This window comes from Scyliorhinus torazame, chromosome 1, assembly GCF_047496885.1.
Source record: "Scyliorhinus torazame isolate Kashiwa2021f chromosome 1, sScyTor2.1, whole genome shotgun sequence".
Taxonomy (NCBI): domain Eukaryota; kingdom Metazoa; phylum Chordata; class Chondrichthyes; order Carcharhiniformes; family Scyliorhinidae; genus Scyliorhinus; species Scyliorhinus torazame.
Genome location: NC_092707.1, coordinates 213,212,926 through 213,233,022, shown reverse-complemented (window position 1 = coordinate 213,233,022; position 20,097 = coordinate 213,212,926). Strand labels below are relative to the sequence as shown.

Below are 20,097 nucleotides of genomic sequence, written 5' to 3'. Positions count from 1 at the left end.
GCTCCTGCCGGCTGGCTCCGCCCACGGAGAACTGTATAAATATGCATGACCTCCATTGCCCTGCCATTTCGCCAGCTGCAGCAGGAGGCCACACATCTGACTGTAATAAAGCAACAGTTGTACCCAACTTTAGTCTTTGTGCAATTGATTGTGCATCAATGGATCAGATCCTTAGTGGTTTACAGGGGGTACAGTGTTATCTTGATGATATAGTGATAACTGGTGCCAATGAACAAGAACACTTACATAACTTAGATACCACACTGAAATGCCTTCAGATGCATGGTCTTCTGGTAGGTCCACTAGTAAGGGTTTACACAAGGCACCTAAGAAAATGGAGGCTGCACTATCAATGGATGTAATACAGTTAAGGTTATTCCTAGCGTTAATGAATTACTATGGGAAATTTGTCCTGAGTCCAGCAACCCCACTCAAACCATTACATACCTTATTGTGCGTGGACAAGCTTGGCAATGAACACCAGAATGCGAAAAAGCATATCAGTCAGTTTAAGAAACACTGAAAAAGTCAGAAGTTGGTAAATTTCAACCTGAAGTTACCATTACAAGTTACCTGTGATGCTTCACCATACGGTGTTGGAGCAGTGGTGTCAGGGAAGAAAGACTTTTTGCGTATGTGTCTTAACAGGTGTTGGGTCAAATTACGCCCAGTTGGAGAAGGGGGCACTGAGTATTATTTTTGATGTGAGAAAATTTCACCAATACCTGTAGAGTCGTCACTTCACATTGCTGACGGACCGTAGGCCCTTAACAGCTATTTTTGAGCCATACAAAGTTATTCCTTCATTGGAAGTAAGTAGACTCCAATAATGGTCTTTGATTTTATCTGCACATTCATATCAGATCAAATACCGTCAGTCAGAGATCCATGCCAATGATGATGCAGTGTCATGTTTGCCTTTGCCTGCTGGCCAGATAACACCCTGTGATCAAAATGTATTTGATTGTGCGCAGAACACGTTCCACTGACTGCAGCTCAGGTCCAAAAACATTTCAGAAATGATCCCGTGCTGGGGAAGTTACTGTAAATGTAATTAAAAGGGAGGTTAGTGGGAAAGCATGCTGATTTAAAGCTGTTGATTTCCAGGAAACCCAAATTGACAGTACAGGGCAGATACCTGTTATGGAGGATGACAGTAATAGTTTCCCTAAATTTGTGACAAAGAATATTAGAACAATTACGTGAAGGACTACCAGGTGTAGTTTGAATAGGGAACTCACATGGAGCTACTTCCGGTAGCCAAGAATTGATGATGAGATAGAAGAAAAAACAGTACTGTGCCAGCCGTGTGTGCAGGTAAAGAACACGCCGCCGTTGTCCCCATTGCATCCATGGGAGTGGTCTACATCTACATCTGGTGGCAACGTCTACATCTTGGGCGGAATTCTCCGATCCCCCGCCAGGTCAGAGAATCGGCGTGGCGCCGCGCGGATCGCGCCACGCTGCCCTGACGCCGGAACGCAATTCTCCGCAGAGCGGAGCATCGACGCCATTGGCACCGGCGTGGTATGCGCCGACACTCCGGCCCGGGCCGGCATGGGCCGGCGTGCCGATTCTGCAGCCTGGATGGGCCGAGCGGCCGTCACAAAAAATCCGAGTCCTGCCTGCGCCTTTCTAACATCCTCTGAGCCGGCGGGACCTCGGCGTTGAAGAGTCCGGGGGCGGCCTGTGGGGCGGGGGGGGGGGGGGCGGGGGAGGTCCCCCTGGCCCGCGATCGGGGCCCACCAATCGGCGGGCCGGCCTCTCTGGCTGGGGGCCTCCTTTCCTCCGCGCCGCCTCCTGTAGCCCTGCGCCATTTGGCGTCGGGGCCGGCGCGGGGAAGACGACCACTGTGCATGCGCTAGTTGGTGCTGGCCCAACTGCGCCTGCGCGGACCCCGTGGCACCGGGATCGGCAGCTGGAGCGGCGTGGGTCGTTCCAGTGCCGTGCTAGCCCCCTGTGGGCCGGAGAATGGGATCCCGGAACACTCCGTTTTTACACCGGCATCGACACTTAGCCGCTCGATGGGGGAATCCCACCCCAATGACTTTGCTGGTCCATACGAGGGGCAAATGTTCATGGTCATCATAGACGCGGTCTCAGTGTATGGCTGTGTATGGCTCAGGAGGATTGCTTAAAGATGAGTGGTATTCAAAATATAAAATCAACACCTTATCAGCCATGCACAAATGGTTTAGCCAGAAGTTCGTCCAGTCCTTGAAGCAGGCACTGAAAGCTTCTCAGGACCAAGGTTCATTACATCGTCGTCTAAACAGTTTCTTAGTGACGTATCGCAACACCACACCTGCGACTACTCAGAGTTCCCCAGCTTTACTACTACTGAAGAGGAGCTGGGAACTACATTTAATCTACTTTAACCGCAGGAGATGAATAAGATAGTAGAACACAATCAGAATTCACAGACATTAAGATATTCCAGCCTTAGACAGTGGTACTTGCTGGCACAGTCAGTGAGTACGCAATGTCTTGACACCAGTACCTGTGATCCTGATGATAATTAGGTGTGTTTGGGAATGGGAAATGGTCATTATAAGTTTCTCGAAGTCAACTCCATTTACCAGTTTCCTCACAGTATCTCAGCAAGCACATCTTAGGTCAGATGTTAAGACTCTTGCTACTTGAGTGTGAAGGTGATAGGTTCAAGATTATCTCTGGAACTTAAGTGTCTGAAGCTAAGCTGACAACATTGCTAAAGATTGCTGCCTCCTTCACTGCTTCAGATGAATATGAAAGATCCCTGGGTTCTACGGGATGAATTGCAGCTTTGGGGAACCTTTCTTCCCAAATGCAACATTACGGATTCACTGGGCATTCACCATCCAGGTTCAATGTGCTGTATAAATACTCATTTCTCACTCAGGAAACTCATCCACCTGTTTCTTAAATTTAATTTATTTTTCTGCTTCAATGTCCTTCCCCGAGGTCATGTTTCAATTATTAGCTGGGTGAAAAATGTCCACCTGATTTCTTTAACTGACTAATTTACAACTGTGTGCTTAGGTATTTGAAACCTTCATCATGAAATCAGACTGTGCCAACATTGAAGGTATAAATTCACCATTTTCGGGCATATCTAAGCTGCCACCCATCATAGTTTGGTTGACTTTTCACTTTTTGACTGAATAATGTAACAATGTAGGTGTCAATAGTGACTCCGCTGATAACCCCCGTGCCTGAGTTGGGAGGCTGGGGGCTCAAGCCCCATTCAAAACACTTAAGCACAAAATCTAGGCTGACAGTCCCAATACAGTACTGAGAGATGTAATGTTAAAGCAAAGTCCTCTTGGGTGTATGATTCAATGGTACTGTTTAAATAAGATGAGGCTAGTTCTCCCTGGTGGTTTGGCCAATATTTATTCATCAACCAACATCAATCTTGTCATGATCTCTTTGATCTTTATGGGATCATGCTGCATGCCCGTTAGCAGCCAGAGTACCTACTTCAACCAAGATTTGTTCCTTGTCTTTATCAACCTGACCGACGCATTTGATTCTTTAAACCGTGAAGCTCTTTAAATTGTCCCCGAACACTTTGGTTGCCTGTTGCAGGTTGTCACCATCCTGAGGCCCCTGCAGGACAATGTGACTGTCACCATCCAGAGTGGAGGATCTGAAACTGACACCTTTGTTGTGCGCTCCATGCCCCTATTTTTAAAGCACATTGTCCCATTTGCCTTTTTAACCACTTTTTCAGCCTGGCCTGCCACTGTTCATGATTATTGTACATATTCCCCCTGGTCCCACTGCTCTTGTCTCCCACCTTTATAATCATATTCTTTATTTTATATTGCCTTTCCTTATTCTACCTACCAAAACTTCACACTTCTCTGCATTAAATTTCTTCTGCCACATGTTTGCCAGCTTGTCTTTGCCGTCTTGAAGTTTATCACAACTCATAATACTTACAAATTTTGAAATTTTGCCCTGCACCCCGAAGTCTAGGTCAATAATATATATCAAGAAAAGCAGTGTTCATAAGAGGAGCCACATTGTAAACCTTCCCCCAGTCCAAAAGGTATACTGTGTGTCTAAAAACCTGCTTATTGTAATTTTAAAAGCTTCCTCGGAGGAACATACATGTGTGTAATTTGTAGAAACTCGCCACTGTGATTAATTCCCTCTGGGAACACGGCCAGTCCTGTGGGTGGGACTGACTTCCAGCACAATACTTTTCAAACTAGTGCAAAAGGAACTCGATTAGTGCTGGATGCAACTTGCGTTTAACATTCCTCATCTTTTGTGCTGGTTTGGCTGATTTGGGTGAATTGTAACAGTAATTGCACCCCAATATATTTTCAATCTCTTACTAATAGATCTCCCATGGTGTTGCGCACTGGGGATGTTCAAAAGTTAATGGTTATTCCAGGCAATGTATTATTCTGCTGCCCAAATAAAGTCAAACTGTTGTTAAGCAAGAACATTCTCAGAACAATCAGAGTTTTATTGAGAATGGTGAGAGAACACAAGGCTGGAAGTCAGAAGCTAGGATGAAATGTCTCGCTTTCTCTCTGTTTACTGTGTTTTTAAACTGTTGGCCAGACACTTGCTGCCTCCTGTAATCAGGTATTTCCCATTAGTGGGAGATTTTCCAGATGGTCCAAAAGGGCTTCTCTTTCCCCCTTTTTTTAAACAAATGATGGATGAAATAGATAGAAAAATCAGTTACCAGGAAGTCTGCTTGGAACACATTTACTTACAAATTAAACCTGGCAAGCAGTGTCGCACTGGGAAAAGGACAGATAGAAAATGTACATACTAGTTTCTTACACCCTGATGCACAGAGAGAGAGAGAGAGAGAGCTTCACCTGCCCGCTAACTATCCTGACTTCCACAGGCCTTAGAAGGTAGCACAGCCTAGTTTCCGATGTTGTGAGGGAAGGGAAATAGTGAGAGAAAAACAAAAAATTAAAGAGAGCATTAGGAAAGGGTGAGAGCCGGAAAGAGGAAGAAAAAATTAGGGAGAACATGGGATTAGAGAGAGACCAGGAGAAAGACAGAGACAGCAAGACAGAGAAAACATGATCGAAATAATGAGAGTGGTGAGAGAAGCAGAGAGAATGAAAGAAAGATAGAGAAGGAGCAATGGAAAGACTGAGAGCTAGAGAGAGACGGAAAGAAAAAAACGATTTAAAAACAGACAAAGAAAAAGAGACAGAGTGAGACAGAAACTGAAAGATAAGAAGAGAGGGGAGTGGAACCCCCCCCCCCCCCCCCCCCCAGTCTCCCAGGGTGGCCATATAGACTTGTTAACCTATAGCAGGAGGTGTTAACCCCTTTGACTCTGCATTGCACCTCCAAATGCGCTGGAAGTGTCAGCGTGTGCTCAATGCCTGTCTACATGCGAATGTTAAGAAATTCTGTTTGAATTGCCAGTTCACTAGCACCCTCTGCCTTATGTTTAAGGTGCAGATTGCCATGTGATGATACCTGTCGGTAACCAGTTTGCGCCATGTACAGCACTGAGGTCCTGCACCATCTCAGTACATTATCAGCGAGGAAAACACTTGTATCTTTGGGAATAACAGTGACTGGGTTTCCCCCACATATATGAATTTGTTTGTGATTCCTAGTCCTCCCCTAGTGTGTGCACATTGAATTGTTTTCTAAAATGGAGTTTTAATTGCATCATATAAAAATGATGATGGAGCAGAAACAAGGAGAGGAATTGAATGTTTGATTATCAGATCCCTGAGCTATTGTAGGTTGACAGAATGTTCATGAATGTGCTGGATCTGCTAGTCAGGTGCTACTCCCAGTGCATGTGGGGATGGTGGACACAGGACAGCCTAATGAGTTCAGTCACATGGTTATAATAGGGTCAGATTAATAAAGGTCACACACATTGTTATTTATACTTTATAATAATAATAATCTTTCTTAGTGTCACAAGTAGGCTTACATTAACACTGCAATGAAGTTACTGTGAAAATCCCCTTGTCGCCACATTCCATCGTCTGTTCGGATACACAGAGGGAGAATTCAGAATGTCCAATTCACCTAACAAGCATGTCTTTCAGGAGTTGTGGGAGGAAACTGGAGCACCCGGAGGAAACCCACGCAGACACGGGGAGAATGTGAAGACTCCGCGCAGACAGTGACCCAAGCCGGGAATTGAACCTCGGACCCTTTTCACTAATAATTACAACTATTCCCAGCAGCACCAAATGTTCAATGTGATCTGATGTTAATAGTGCACCCTCCCATAACAGCCCCTACCTCGCTCTCCTCTGACGTTCACACCATCATTGGGCTTTGATCTCTTCCACCTTTCTCACTTATCCAAAGCTCTGCTGCCCATGTCTTCACACTGTCATGTGAGAGTGCCTTTAAGAAATGGGTGTTTATAAATAGGTGTGTATATAAATAGCTGTAGTGAGAGTACCTTTAAGAAATGGGTGTTTATTACTGCAGTGATGTCAGAGTGTGGGTGGAGCAGGGCTGTCTGTCAGCTTTTTACTTTCATTTTAGGCTGTTTGCTGCAGGGTGTGTTTTAGTTTTGTTTCAGAGCTGGATAGCTGCAGTCACAGCCAGAAGGTGTATGACTCTCTCTCTGTAATCTAAAGACTGTAAATCGATACTGGTGATTTAAAACTAATAACAATAGTGACTTTAACCTGATGTGCTTCTGGTTTAAGTTGTATGGATGTTAAAAGGAAAGCTTAAAGGATTATTTAGTGTATTCTTTGGGGGTTGTATCTGAATTAATGGTTGCTAAGATGTTCACTGTATGTTTCAAAAAAGGTTAACTTGAGTTCATAGAATAAACATTGTTTTGCTTTAAAAAATACTTTTCCATTTCTGCTGTACCACACCTGTAGAGTGGGCCGTGTGCTCCCCATACCACAATCTATTAAAAGTTGTGGGTCAGGTGAACTCCATGATACACTTTGTGGTTCTCTAAACCCTGGCCCATAACAACACATATCAAATGCCATTCGCCGGTCACCCCTCTGCTCACTAACCTACATTAGTTTCTGGTCTGGCAACAATTTTAAAATTCTCATTTGACCGAATGTGGAATCGAGGTGGCCTGGCAAAACTGGAGTCAATGGGAATCAGAGGGAACATTCAAATAGGGAACAGGAGTAGGCCACTTGGCCCCACCAGCCTGCTCCACAGATTGTAACCTCGAACTCACATTCCTATGACCCCTGATAACCTTTCAACCCCCTTGTTATCAAGAACTTATCTAGCTGAGCTTTACAAATATTCAAAGATTCTGCTTCCGCTGCTTTCGAGGAAGAGAGCCCAGAGACTCACGACACGCTGAGAGAAAAGAATTCACCTCATCTTCATTTTAGCACAGTGGGGGTAGCCTGTTGCAAAGTGGTTAGCACTGTTGTTTTACAGCTCCAGGTCCCAGGTTTGATTCCCAGCTTGGGTCACTGTCTGCGTGGAATCTGTACGTTCTCCCCATGTCTGCGTGGGTTTCCTCCGGCGGTTCCGGTTTCCTCCCACAAGTCCCGAAAGGCGTGCTGTTAGGTAAATTGGACATTCTGAATTCTCCCTCCGTGTACTCGAACAGGCGCCGGAATGTGCTGATTAGGGGCTTTTATCAGTGTTAATGCAAGCCTACTTGAGACAATAAAGATTATTATTATTATAAATGGACGACCCCTTATTTTTAAAAAGTGACCTCTAGTTCTAGACTTTCCCACAAGAGGAAACATCCTCTCTACATCCACCCTGTCAATACCCCTCAGGATCTTTAAGGTTTTGATCAAATTGCCTCTTACTCTTCTCAATTTTCCAACCTTTCCTCATAAGATTACCGACCCATTCCTGGTATTAGTCTAGTGGAAGAAGCTTCACTGGTTGGAGACATACCTAGCAGAAAGGAAGATGGTTGTGGTTTTTGGTGGTTAATCATCTCAATTGCAAGACATCACCGCAGGAGTAGGATTTTAAGGATGGCGAGCAATCAGCACCTGTCATCTGAGAGTTGGTGCATAATGTGTTACTGCCTACTCTCAGAAGCCCACTGCTATTTAACACTCACTTAAGTATTGATTGGTAGTGGGTGGGACCTCTGTCCACCCTTGGATTAAAGTTACACCTGAGTAACTCACCTGCTGACTCCCCGTAGCCTACAAGGCACAAGTCAGGAGTGGGACGGAATACTCTCCTCTTGCCTGGATGAGTGCAGCTCCAACAACACTCAAGAAGCTCGACACCACCCAGTTCAAAGCAGCTCACTGGATTGTTTCCCCTTCCACAGACATTCAATATCTCCACCACCTTCAAACAGTGGCAGCCGTGTGTACCATTTACAAGAAGCATTGCAGGAACTGACCAAGGCGCCTTAGGCACCACCTTCCAAACCCACAACCACTACCATCTGGAAGGGCAAGAGCAGCAGATACATGGGAGCACCACCACCTGGAGGTTCCCCTCCAAGTCACTCATCACCCTGACTTGGAAATATATCGCCGTTCCTTCACTGTCACTGGGTCAAAATCCTGGAACTCTTTCCCTAATAGAACAGTGGATGTACCTCAAGGACTGCAGCAGTTCAAGAAGGCAACTCACCACCACCTTCTAAAGGGAATTAGAGACGGGCAATAAATTCTGGCCTAGCCAAAGATGCCCACATCCCATGAATGAATTTTTAAAAAGATAGATTGTCAAAGTCTGTTTGAGATCACCCCTCTGAAGTACCTTGGGTTGTTTTACTGATTTAAAGGCACTATATATCGATACAAGTTCTTATTGCTCTTCCCCCAGGTTTCCTGACTCTATCTGTGTTGGATTTTTGGTGTCAACCAGCTCCATGGCTAATGAGTACTCCAGAGCCTCCAGCCTGTGGTCATTCTTCATAAATCAACTGAGACAGGGAGCAGGAGCTTGCTATTTGACTGCAGCAGGTCAGTGATGTCGAATACAAACACCCACAAGAGCCGGAGTTTTCAACACGAATCACTGTACAGTACCCAGGTGCGGGATCCTTGGCTGATTTTTTTTATCCTCCCTTCTACCCATTCCCCTCGGCACAATGACCCAGCTGTCAGCATCAATCCTAGCGTTTACTTGGCTCCTTTGGAAATTGGCATTTCATTCTTTGTTCCATAGCAGCCATTGCCCAGGAGTCTGCTACATTCAGTCTAACCAGTCCCAGGGGTGTCTGGGAGTGGTCAAGGACACTTCAACATTCTCACATACGTCAGCAAAGCGGAGCAAGGGAATGGACTTCTCTCCCAATTATGGAATTGTCAATCTTTCAGGATTGACCTGCAATCTTGGATACCCTGTGAGTGAACACAGGGAAACATTGGAAACATTAGAAAAATTGCTGAATTTTTATTTGAACACTTGATGATTAGTTATAAAATTATTAGGGATGGAAAAAATGATTGACCAACTGAGCAGAGTGGTTGGCGACAGGAGATCATGTGGCGAAACCTCCAGGAATATGTCCAGTCAGAATTGGCAAGCCTATTTTGGCCATTACCCATAAATGCACTGGATGGGTATCACAAACATCTGTCCTTCCCTTCGATCTCTGCCAAATCCCGAGACCAAGTTATGATTCATGTTGATCTTTCTAGCAGCCTGCAGTAAGCACTGCCTTATCCTGTGGCTACAATTTGTTTCCCAGACCACAGGGGAACTTTCGTTACACTCCCTGTGATGAATACTCACCAGTCTACCGTTGTCCGTTTTGAACTCGAACCAGCCCCTGGCTAATGACTGACTGTTTGCCAAAGATAACCAGAAATGCTGAACGTGTTTTCTGCAATTTCTCCTCAAAGTATTTCCATTCCATTACTGACCCCTACACAGGAATGATCAAACTTGTACTGAATTCAGTATCAGCTGTACCTTATCAATGCAGTGATCATTTCACATTCTATTGATGCTGATTTCAGGAGCACTCTGATAGAAAGGAACTAGTGGTAGTATCTCCACTGGGACAGACCATGTTGGGAACCGTCCCAAAAGAGAAAGGCAGCACCAGGAATGGTTCCTGTTTCAGTTCAGTCACACTGCATCAATCCTGGACACAGCTAATCTTCAGCCAACAGCCAGAATTACAGCTTTTAAATGCTTCAATATACCCACAGCCTTTGCATTAACACGCAGACGTATAGGGCCCGACCTAAACGAATGGGAACAGAGTCCTACAGCGAATGCGTTTAGCCATGTGTTTCCTGATGCTCGTAGCACTGAGAAACACAGCACGATTTAACATGACTCCAGTTAGATATGGGGCCTCAGCGGGGAATCGCAGCCGAGGCTGCACTTAGTCCCATTTCCTTCCCGAAGGAGTTCCGCTCGCCAGAACTCGTCAGTGCAGGGAGAGATCATGATGCCATTTTTAAATGGGTCCCGATTTCTCAAGCCCCCATCACGCTACCCTGCCCTAAGGGCAACACCTGGTGCCCTCCAATATCCTGGGAGACCCCCATGAGTGCCGTTCGCCTGGTCCCTGTTTGTGGAGACTCGTACTGAACAACGCTTGCCCGAGGTCTCCAAGGTGAAGGGGATAGATCCCAACACTTTGGTTACCTCAGGGAATTGCATATTAAAGTGAGACTAGCTGTCTCACTCTAATATGTAGATTTGACAAAACGTGATCCCACCCACAGTGGGTGGGATTCACATTGCAACGTCTTGCAAGATTGTCTTAGATCTCGCGAGGCGTAGTGATCTGGGTAGATCCTGGGAGCGGGGTCTCCTGGCATTTACCAGTCATGTTGCACTGAGGCGAGCTGCCTTTTGGCACACTTATGACACAGTCATTTTTAATCATTTTAGGAACAATATGAGCTCACCAAGGTGAGTAAGTCAGACACGTCCTCTCTAACTCTGAATTCCCATTGTACATTGTACCAAGGAGCAATCAAATCAGATGAAGTAACAACTATAGTTCATTTCAAATCATTCCATATGGAACTTTTGACATTGACTATCTCGATCTGCTACACTGGATGTCGGTGAGCTTTGATCAGTTTCCTAATCACTGGTGCAGAAATAAATCAGTACGGATCTGAGAATTTTAAAGGACAGTGGGAAGATTTGGCCCAACAAATCTATCTTTGGAGAATAGTAACCCCCTCCATCCAAGATGACCCCCCCCCCCACATCCTTCCTCCAAATCACTTCTTCATTCTCTCAAACTGGTTTGTGCCCCCTTTCACAGTTTTCCTATTTTCACAAGGAAGCTGACGACTGATGAGAGGAGATTTGTGCGGAGGATAAACAAGGGTACAGAATGGTCGGACTGCCTGTTTTGTGCCCTTATAGTTATATACTACGTTTTTTTTAAAAGCTCCTCGGCTTTCAATCAACCTCAACCTCAAAAAGCACCTGGAATATCATCACTGAAAAATCTTCAATTCCTCACCACTGACTTCAGTCCAAAGTGAACCCTTCACCTTCACATGGTTACTGCTGACCCAGCACCATATCCGCCAACACGCCAGTTTAAGCTGCATTAAAGTGGTTCATACAATACTTTCTCAGCCAGAAAACAAGTCATGGTGATCCCATTAGTCTGGGTTAGACCTAGGACAGGGGATAGGGCAGTCTAGAAACCATTGGGCCAATTCGCCATAAGCTGTATTTCTCATGTACTCATGAAGAGTTTTTTGGGAGGCGAGGGAGGCAGAAAAAATCCTCATTGTGTTCATCATTCTAATAACATTTATTAATTGAGACAGATTATTGATTATGGATGCTCAATGCGTGTTTAAGGCGAGCATCTGCATTCTCTCAGGTAAGATCATGAGCAGCCATTGTCAAGGCACAGGGAGTGTGGGCACAGGAATTGTGGACACAGTGTCATGAGAATGTCGCTTAAAGAAATGTTTGGCTGCTCATATTACTGCAGTGATGTCAGAGTGTGGGTGGAGCTGGGCTGTCTGTCAGCTTTGTACTTTCGTTTTAGGCTGTTTGCTGCAGGGCGTGTTTTAGTTTCGTTTTCAGTGTTGGAGCTGAAACCAGACCAAGCAGATGTACTGCTGTTCTCTCTGCCATCAAAAGACTATCTCTTGATCATTTGGTGAATTCAGAATTATAAATGTTTTCAGTAGTGACTTTAACCTGATGTGCATCTGTTAAAGGTTTTGTTTTTAAGTCGTATGGATGTTAAAAGGAAAGCTTAAAGGATTACTTAGTGTTGTAGTCTTTGGGGGTTGCTAAGATGTTCACTGTATGTTTTAAAAAAGGTTAACTTGAGTTCATAGAATAAGCATTGTTTTGTTTTTAAAAATACTTTTCCATTTCTGCTCTGCCACACCTGTAGAGTGGGCCGTGTGCTCCCCATACCACAATCTAGTAAAAGTTGTGGGTCAGGTGAACTCCATGATACACTTTGGGGTTCTCTGAACCCTGGCGCATAACAAATTGGGGGCTCGTCCGGGATAAAAGTCTGTCTATTGGATTGGCTTAGTGAACTTAAAGACAGTGAGGGGTGAGCATATTGTGGTTGCTTTTCAAGTGTGGTATTTCAGTTTAAGTAGGGAGTGTGTTGTGGACAATGGCTCTTTCAGAGACTCAGAAGTTTTTGGGGGTGGAGATGGTCACATGCAGTATCTTACGGACAGAGACTAAAAGCAGACTGTTAGATTTGGCAAAAACATTGCCAAAAACACCTGACAAAATGCGAAAAGGTGAGGTAATTATGGCAGTGGCTGAGCATTTAAAGTTGCCTGAGATACAGTTTGACTCATTGGAAATGGCAAAAATTCAGTTACAAATTAAACAAATGGAACATGAGAAAGAATTAAAGCAGCTTGAATACGAAAGAGAGAGGGGAAAAGGAGAGAGAAGAAAGGAAATCAGAAAGAAGAGCCCTAGCAGAACAAAAAGAAAGAGAAAGGGAGATACAGATCAGGAAAAAAGATAAAGAGAGAGAGTTTGAACTTCAGAAAATTGCCATGAAACATGACAGTCAGTTAAAATTGGCAGACGTAAAGGAAAACGTACAGTTGGATGATAGTGATGAGGATAGTGAGAAAGAATGTCAAAGTTGAAGGCTTGGTGAGAATCTATTTAAAGATGTGCAAGCAATGCCAAGGTTTGACGAGAAGGAGGCAGAAGCCTTTTTCATTTCATTGAGAAGGTAGCTAAACAAATGAAATGGCCACAGGACATGTGGGTGTTACTGATTCAAACAAAGTTGGTAGGTCGGGCGAGTGAAGTGTTTGCATCACTACCGGAGGAGGTATCTGAGACGTATGAAGAGGTGAAAAAATCCATCTTAGGTGCACATGAACTAGTGCCTGAAGTTTACAGACAAAGGTGTAGAAATTTAAGGAAAGAATTTGGTCAAACATACATGGAGTCTGAAAGGATCAAACAGAGTAATTTTGATAGGTGGATAAGGGCGTTGAAAATACACCAAATGTATGAAGCTCTCAGAGAAATTATACTTTTGGAGGAGTTTCAAAACTCACTTCCTGATGTACTGAGAACTCATGTGGAAGAGCAGAGGGTTAAAACTGCGAGATTAGCAGCAGAAATGGCAGATGATTATGAATTAGTTCATAAATCAAAGCTTGGTTTCCAACATCAGTTTCAGCCGGTGAGGGATAGAAACTGGGGACATGAGAAATACTCAAGTGGTAAAAGTAAAGGTGATCTGATGAGAGATAATAATGAGAGTGTACCTCAGATTAAAAAAGAAATCCAGGAGGGTGGAAAAGAAATGAAAAATGTCAAATGTTTTCACTGTAATAAACTAGGCCATGTAAAGTCACAGTGTTGGTGGTGAAGAAAAGCACTGGGAAGGCTGATGTGGTAAAACAGGATAAGACAGTGGGGTTTGTTAAAGTGGTAAAGGAAAGCCCAAGTGAAGCGAAGGAGGTGCAAAAGATTGTACAGCCTGATCAAGAGGTGATTGATAAGAAGGTACCAGATCTCTTCAAAGAATTTACTTGTGTGGGTAAAGTTTACTCATGTGTATCAGGAGGAGCAGGTAAAGAAGTCACAATTTTAAGAGATACAGGAGCTAGTCAATCTTTAATGGTAAGAGATGAGGAGTTATGTAGTCTGGGAAGAATATTGCCAGAAAAGGTTGTAATATGTGGAATTCAGGGTGAGAGGAGTAGTGTTCCATTATATAAGGTAAGGTTGGAAAGCCTAGTGAAGAGTGGTGAAGTGGAAGTAGGAGTAACCTTGTCCAGGAATACAGTTTATCTTGGGTAATGATATAGCTGGATCGCAGATGGGAATGATGCCTACTGCAGTGGAATAGCCAGTGGAAAATCAGACAACTGAAGTGTTGAAGGACGAATATCCTGGGATTTTCAGGATTGTGTAGTAACAAGGTCACAAAGTCACAGGTTAAGATAAGAGGAGAAATCAAAGAGTGAAGATGAAGTTGTAGTGCAATAATCAGAAATGATTTTTGATCAGGTGGTTGAAAAAGAACAAGAACAGGTGGAGGATGAGGCGGATATTTTTAGTTCAGGAAAATTGGTGGAGTTACAACAGAAATATGTAGAAATAAAACGGATGTATCAGAAAGCATACAGGGAAGAGGAATCTGTCTGTATACCAGAGTGTTATTACCGTAAAAGTAATGTCTTGATGAGAAAATGGAGACCTTTACATATGCAGGCGGATGAAAAGTGGGCAGAAGTTCATCAAGTAGTATTGCCGGTAGGGTATAGAAAGGAGGTGTTGCGAGTTGCACATGAGGTACCAGTGGGAGGTCATTTGGGAATAAGGAAAACTCAAGCTAAAATCCAGAGACATTTTTATAGGCCTGGACTACATAAAGATGTAGTTAAATATTGTCAATCATGTCACACATGTCAAGTGATAGGGAAACCTCAAGCAGTGATAAAACCAGAGCCCTTAATACCCATTCCAGCATTTGAGGAACCTTTTACAAGGGTCCTAATTGATTGCATAGGACCGCTTCCTAAAGCAAAAAGTGGGAATCAATATCTTTTGACTATAATGGATGTGTCTACTAGGTTTCCAGAGGCCATTCCAGTACGTAATATTACAGCTAAAAAGATTGTGGAGGAGTTACTTAAATTCTTTACTAGATATGAACTATCCACATAAATACAATGGAATCAAGGATCAAATTTCACCTCAAGGTTATTCAAAGACGTTATGAATATCTTAGGAATAAAACAATTTAAATCAACTGCGTACCATCCAGAATCACAGGGAGCATTAGAAAGGTGGCATCAGTCATTAAAGACAATGTTGAGGGCTTATTGTCACGATTATCCAGAGGATTGGGATAAAGGAATCCCATTCGTATTGTTTGCAATTAGGGTTGCACCAAATGAGTCAACCAAATTCAGTCCTTTTGAACTAATTTTTGGTCATGAGGTAAGAGGACCACTTAAATTGATTAAGGAAAGATTGGTGAGTTAGAAATCAGAACTTACATTATTGGATTACATGTCAAATTTTAGAGAACGATTTAATAGAGCAGGTGAATTGGCTAGACAGCATTTAAAAGGTGCACAAAATGTGATGAAACGGGTAGCGGACAAGAAATCCAAAGTTCGTAGTTTTGCCAGTGGAGATAAAGTTTTCGTGTTGTTACCAGTGGTAGGTGAATCTTTAAAAGCTAGGTTTTGTGGACCTTATCAGATTGAAAGTAAATTAAGTGAGGTAAATTACGTGGTAAAAACGCCAGATAGAAGGAAATCTCACCGAGTGTGTCATGTGAATATGCTTAAAAGGTACTTTGAAAGGGAAGAAGAGAAAAAGGAGGCGGTTTTAATGATTCTAACTCAAAGTGACGAACCAAATCCAGATGACTGTGAATTTGACATACCTCAAATTAAATTGGAAAATGAGGATGTTCTCAAAAATTGGGATAAATTGTTGAGTTACCTTCCAGAGGAAAAACGAACTGACCTGAAAGAGTTATTGATATTGATATTGACGTGGGCAAGTTTGTGGAGATAAATTGGGAAGTACTAAAATGGCTATACATGATGCAGATGTGGGAAATGCTGTTTCAAACAAACAACATCCACACAGACTTAACCCTTTAAATTTGGCACAGGTTAACAAAGAGATTGAGAGTATGCTTAAACATGGCATAATTGAAGTGGAGCTCAGCCAATGGAGCTCACCCACAGTGATGGTACCAAAACCAGACAGTACCCAACGGTTGTGTGTGGACTATAGAAAGGTTAATGCAGTTACAAGAATGGACTCTTATCCTATCCCACGTTTGGAGGATTGCATTGAGAAAGTGGGACAATCAGCTTTTATTTCCAAACTGGATTTACTTAAAGGTTACTGGCAGGTATCTTTATCCGAAAGGGCGAAGGAGATTTCAGCTTTTGTGACTCCAGATGGTATATACCAATTCAACGTTATGCCATTTGGCATGAAAAACGCCCCCGCCACATTTTAACTAACAAAGTTGTTTCAGGATTACCCAATTGTGTGGTATACATCGACGATCTGGTAATTTTCAGCCAGACATGGACAGAACATTTAGAACATCTGATGGAGTTATTCGATCGACTTCAGGAGGCTGGTTTGGTGATAAACGTAGAAAAAGTGAATTTGGAAAAGCCCAAGTCACTTTCCTTGGCCATACAATCAGACAGGGCCGAATGGTCACACGGGATGTGAAACCAACAGTTATTGAGGAGTTTCCGATACCCTCAAGACAAAGGGAAATAATGCGATTTCTTGGCATGAGTGGATTTGATCAAACATTTGTGAAATTTGTTTTAGCGTGGTTGCTCCACGGATGGACTTGCTGAAGAAACGTCAAAAATTTCAGTGCACAGCAGACTTTCAACAGGCAGTTGACTGCCTGAAAGCTGTGATAACCAATGCTCCTGTGTTGGAGAATTACAAGGGACTCTGCGATCAGATTGAACAAAAGTATCTGACTTTAAAGAGAAATGTAGAGGCCTAGAGAGATGGACGGATCGTGCAGCGACCTTCTTGTTCAAAGAGATTGTCAATCGAGAAGGATTTCAGTTGGAGGAAGACGGAAAAAAATGGACTACATTATTGTACCTCTTTGCGTGTGTTGTTTTTTGAAACAAGAAGTATATTTACTATGTGCATTTCTTAAAGGATAGCGAAAAGGTGAAAAATGAAACCATCTTGAAGTTGATGATTTTTTTTTTCTTGGGGGGAGGTGTCATGAGAATGTCACTTTAAGAAATATTTGGCTGCTCATATTACTGCAGTGATGTCAGAGTGTGGGTGGAGCTGGGCTGTCTGTCAGCTTTTCAATTTCGTATTAGGCTGTTTGCTGCAGGGTGGTGTTTTAGTTTCATTTTCAGTGTTGGAGCTGAAGCCAGACCAAGCAGCTGTACTGCTGTTCTCTCTGCCATAAAAAGACTATTCCTTGATCATTTGGTGAATTCAGAATTATAAATGTTTTCAGTAATGACTTTAACCTGATGTGCTTCTGTTAAAGGTTTTGTTTTTAAGTCGTATGGGTGTTAAAAGGAAAGCTTAAAGAATTACTTAGTGTTGCATTCTTTGGGGGTTGTATTTGAATTAATGGTTGCTAAGATGTTCACTGTATGTTTCAAAAAGGTTAACGAGTTCATAGAATAAACATTGTTTTGTTTTTAAAAATACTTTTCCATTTCTGCTGTACCACACCTGTAGAGTGGGCCGCCTGCTCCCCATACCACAATCTATTAAAAATTGTGGGTCAGGTGAACTCCATGATACACTTTGGGGTTCTCTAAACCCTGGCCCATAACAACAGGGATTGTGGGCACAGTGGCAACTGGAGCAAGCAGGTGCCGCCTGAATTTTGTAAAGGTCCTGCAGCCTGTCCCACAGCCAGTAAAGCAGGGACTTCCACAGGCCCTACAGTAACACTCATGCGGCACAATGAGACAAGACTGTCCCTCTGAGCCTGGGCGGGGATTCGCAAACTGTCAGGAACTTTCTCTCTGACTGCATTTCTCTATCTCCTTCTCAACAACGACTTTACCTCTCTCATTTTGCTGGTGAGATATCTGAGCCCTCACTTCGGCCCAGCATTACAGAGTCGAGACGCTAGAATAATCCTAACCTGAACATTGATTGAGGCTGTTGATTTTCTGTGGGGCGGTGCTCTGACAGAGTAAAAGAGTTACATTAAGGCATTATGGCTGTATTTCAAGGGAGCATGGAGTTATTCCCCACACCAATGGAATATTAAATAGTTCAACCTGCACAAACATAGCTACTGATGAGGTGCCCTGTTTATTTCTGGCTCAGAGTACAATACACCAAGTGATGGGATTTAAATGCCACACACAAGCTCAATGCTCCGCATTGACAGTGTGAATTCATATCCCCACATTGCTTTAAGCCGCCGAACGGATTTCTCTCACATCTAAAAGTTACGCCTTAACTTGACTGCTGTGCTTGGAACTTTGTAAAGGGGAATGAATGTGTTAAAACGGAGGCATGTCCCGAGTGAAGCCTCTCTTACTGCTTGGGAAATGTTTGAATTCCCGGTGCGCCATTCCAAACGCTGATCTTGCGGGCAGACACAGCGATGGGGATTGAAGCTCCCAGCTCGGGATGTGCGACCGGACACAGCTTCAGGAGGCTGTGATGTGACATCTTCCAACTCAATGTCACATTCACAACCAAATCTTTCCACTTTTATGAGTAGTTTGGAATAAATACTTGAAGTTGATTTCGTGAAACTTGAAGCAGTCCAAAACCAATAAATGAACATTGGTTTCTTACACACACTCTGAACACCCTTGCAGATTCTAAAGTATAAGCTGCTACCCAAATACCCACACAGTCCACAAGTGCTGGACTTCCAACTCAAAACATCACGTTACAATCTACACAGATATAGTTAAATGTACTTTAAATACAAGAAAAGTTTGTAAACGTTGCAAATCCCATGCAATGTAAATTCACAACCACATTGTACAATTCAATAAACTCCCAACATATCATTTTGTAAAGATGTGTGGGGAATGCCGCCCAGCAGCAGTGGGCACTGGCACAGACAGGGCAAAGATTGGCGAGTTGGTGCTGTGTGCAGTGGGTTTAGTTACTCACATGAAGGCATGGTAAATGAAAGCCCATCCGCGGGGTCTCTCCAGCACGTTGTACAGACAGTTCTGCAGCTTTCGGTAGCGGGCATTCCTCTTGTTGCCGTGTTTGAGGGGCAGCGGTCTGCCCAGTAGCCCGACCCGGGCACTCTGCGCACTGTCCCCGGGCACGCCGGCCAGTGCCAGCCTGTCTCCATCCCCGGGCACCCCGGCCAGCCTCAGGCGGCTCCCCTGCTGCCTCTCCCCGGGGCTGGGCGAGCCGCTCTCCACCGCCGTCAGCCCCACGAACTCCACCCGCTTGTCGTCGGCAAGTCCGCCGTTATCCGCGTTATTGCGGGGCATCTCCCCCAGCAACGAGTGATGGAGCGCGAGCCGCCCCGGGACACTCCAAGCCCGGCTTGACCATCCGCCAGCACAATGCTCCCAAGTCGCCAAACTGAGGCAGGCGCCCAGAGGGGGGGGAAGTTAGAGAGCAAACTGCCTGACTGGGAAACAGCTCCCGATTACAGGAGTTTAAATGTCCATGGCAGAGACTGGCAGAGGGAGCCGGGTAGATTGGGAGAGGAGTTTTCCATCCACTTGCTCACTCTCTCTCTCTCTCTCTCTCTGCCTTTACCTCATTCAGCTCCAACTCTGAGCAAGTCTCCAGCTGCACCTCAGGCACAAACAGCTCGATTGGCTCACTCACAACCCCAACTTCGACAGGAGTTGACTTGGCGGCAATGGGGCCGGTACCTCTCTCACTCCACCTGCCATTGCCAGGCTGACATCTCCTCCAGGAATCCGCAGCAACTCCGCCTACTGACCCCCCACTGCCTCCTCGCTCCTCCCTCAGCAGCACAGTCCACACGGACTCAGTCAAGCTCGAGCTGAAGGGACATCTTTCAGCAACACAGCACTCCACACTGACCCAGCCGGGTTCAGAGAGCCCAGCCTGGCCTCACAGGAACACACAGACACTCTTTCCTCATGCTCACTCCCGTCCAACACTGAAACAATTAAAACTCACATGCTTGCACCAACTCTGTTTAATTCCAAGTCTCTCAGAGCAGGAACACGGACCTCAGTCACCCTTTTCCACATCATTCCCAGATAATTCCCAACACGG

General features: G+C 44.3%; 1 protein-coding gene across 2 annotated transcripts in view; it reads right to left on the bottom strand.

Moving 5' to 3' along the window:
• The window catches only part of LOC140418751 (potassium voltage-gated channel subfamily KQT member 4-like), a 1,006,403-nt gene extending 986,647 nt beyond the window's left edge, over positions 1-19,756 (bottom strand). For both annotated transcript variants that reach the window (XM_072502359.1, XM_072502364.1), the window contains exon 1: positions 18,997-19,756. In XM_072502359.1, the coding sequence (XP_072358460.1) occupies positions 18,997-19,331 (335 nt within the window). In that variant the 5' untranslated portion in view covers positions 19,332-19,756. The remainder of the gene's footprint in view (positions 1-18,996) is intronic.
• Between the last annotated feature and the right edge of the window lie 341 nt (positions 19,757-20,097).